Source organism: Austrofundulus limnaeus, unplaced genomic scaffold, assembly GCF_001266775.1.
Source record: "Austrofundulus limnaeus strain Quisiro unplaced genomic scaffold, Austrofundulus_limnaeus-1.0 Scaffold226, whole genome shotgun sequence".
Lineage (NCBI taxonomy): Eukaryota > Metazoa > Chordata > Actinopteri > Cyprinodontiformes > Rivulidae > Austrofundulus > Austrofundulus limnaeus.
In genome coordinates this window covers 912103-914533 of record NW_013952628.1, presented here as the reverse complement: position 1 = coordinate 914533, position 2431 = coordinate 912103, and the positions used below count along the sequence as shown (strand labels likewise).

The following is a 2431-nucleotide window of genomic DNA, read 5'->3' as shown; positions in this document are numbered from 1 at the left end:
CGTAGCCTCGTCTGACGTAACCACACGTTGCGTAGCCTCGTCTGACGTAACCACACGTTGCGTAGCCTCGTCTGACGTAACCACACGTTGCGTAGACTCGTCTGATGTAACCACACGTTGCGTAGACTCGTCTGACGTAATCACACGTTGCGCAGCCTCGTCTGACGTAATCACACGTTGCGTAGCCTCGTCTGACCTAATCACGCGTTGCATAGCCTCGTTTATTTGCATCAAACAGTCGAGAGGGAAACTAGATGGAAACAGTTTAAATTCGAATTTTTATTTATTTAATTTTTTTGCAAATTTTGAAAAGTTCGATAAAAATTCACTCTCCAACTGGATGGAAACACGATTTCTGTTTTCTATCTGCAGTCGAGTCCAGGAGGCATCGAGATCTTTACCTTTAGACTCAACTCTTTCTTCACCACCACAGACCGAAACAACGCCCTCATTACTGAATAAACTGATCCCTCAATTTCACTGTATTAATATAAAATCTAACATTTAATTCATAAAATGTTTTAATTCTGTTGAGCTTTTAGAGCAACAGCTAAGGAAACATTTCGGATCAGTTTAGTTACTTCCATCTAAAAATGTATGTTTTAGGAGCTCAACACAGTCTGCAGCTACAATCATTACTGTGCAGACGATCTGTTTTTACCTTATCACAGTGCAGCTCCAGGTTCAGGTCTCCCTTGTTGGTGTGCAGACGGACGTAGCCTTTCTTCTTCACGTACTGGTAACGCACCGCGTCATCTGCGATGGCATCTGCAGCGAAAACAGAAGCCAAAGAAAGACAGACAGTTTGAATTTCCTGCTCAAGATGCTGAAAATGTTTAAAGCAAAACAGCTGAATTTGAACAGCTGATGTTTGACGAAAGTAGAGAAAAGAAAGTGAAATATAGAAAATAAGAAATTAAAAAAGAAAAAATGTGTTGAAAAAGCTGAACTGAGCAGAAATGTAGCTAAAGAAGCAGAAACAAGTTTGATTTAGCAGACAGATAGTAAAAACACTGTAAGAAAGATCACATTAGCAAAAAAACAAGAAAAGTACAAAAAAGTTGTGTTTTGTGATAAAATAGCTAAAAAAAGGCTGAAGCGAGCTGACAAGTAGCTGAAGATGAAATTATTGCCCAGAAGCAGGAAGAGCAGATGTTTGCTGAATGAAGCAGTAAGAAGCTGAATTTGTTGCATAACACGTGGAGTTTGTAGAAAAAAGTTAAAAATTAGCTGAAATCAGCAAACAGCTCAAAAGCTAACAAAAACAAGGACATAAAAAACAAAGAAGCACAAGAGCTTAAATTCAAAGAATAATAGGAAGTCAAAATTACAGAAAAGGCTAAAATTGGCAAAAAAAAAAGAAGTAGCCGAAGGAAGCTTAAATTAGCACAAAGAAGCAGAACCAGAGCAAAAGGTAAAAAGTGAAGTACAGATTTATAAATAGTTTAAAGGATTTTAAGCTCCATTCATTTTCAATGAAAAAAAGTGGCGAAATAAAGCTACAATAGCTGAAAAATAAGTTGCTGAAATACCAAAAGCCAAGGCACCGATGGCATGAAGAAGCTGAACGTTTTGATTTATGAAATGTTGAAAAAGAACAAAAATTGTAGAACGTGTTACGTGCTGAAAAATATGTGGAACAGATAAAATAGTGAGAAACCAGATCACTGTTACAGTTGGGTTATTTTTAGAGAACTACATCTTTTGAGGAATAATTTCGGCTGATTTTTGTGCCGTTTGTCTCGCCTGTTAGTTTTTTTTTCTTAATGCTGTTTGTGACGTGTAGAAAATGTATTTATATCTAAAAATGTTTTAATATCCAGTCGTTCTGCGTCTCCAGCACCAGACGGCCTCTTTCTGAAGGAACCTAAAGTGGGTCAGTAGATTGAAGCCGTGTCGTGTTCTGAGAGCGTACTGAACCTACTACAGTGTTACATAACCCACTCTGCTGCAGCAGCGCTGACGGGAGGAGGAAACCAACAGGAGCGCCTCACGCTCACAGCTGCTTTTCACAATAAAGCAGCTAAAAGAACACAGGCGGCTAACCTAACGGCCTGGATAGAGAGAGATTACAGAACAAAATAAGAGCAGGTTTCACTCGCCTGCTTCCTGTGTGGTTGCTGGAGTCATGGCCGTGGAGGTGAAGGAGGCAGAAACTCTGCCTGTGGAGTAGTGGGCCTGCAGGAGCAAATACACTTTGTTAACGAAAAAAACAAAACAAAACAAAACAAAACAAACAAACAAAAAGTAAACACGTTAGCTTCATTTGGTTTGATAGCCTCTTTAATTTGTTGTTTCTTTATTTTGAACATAACTTCTGTAAATATTATAAAAAAATATAAGTAAAAAAATAATGGTACAGAAAATTTGTACTTTAATCTTCCAAAATAAAAGCACAAAGTAACAACACAATTCTAAATGAGCTCTAGAG

At 38.1% G+C, this 2431-nt stretch overlaps 1 protein-coding gene across 1 annotated transcript in view; it reads right to left on the bottom strand.

Moving 5' to 3' along the window:
* Window positions 1-2431, bottom strand: part of ppil2 (peptidylprolyl isomerase (cyclophilin)-like 2) — a gene marked incomplete in the record, with an annotated part of 45999 nt that overhangs the window by 28598 nt on the left and 14970 nt on the right. Inside the window, 2 exon segments of the mRNA XM_014019707.1 lie at window positions 662-768; window positions 2103-2178. Coding sequence (XP_013875161.1) covers window positions 662-768; window positions 2103-2178 — 183 coding nt within the window.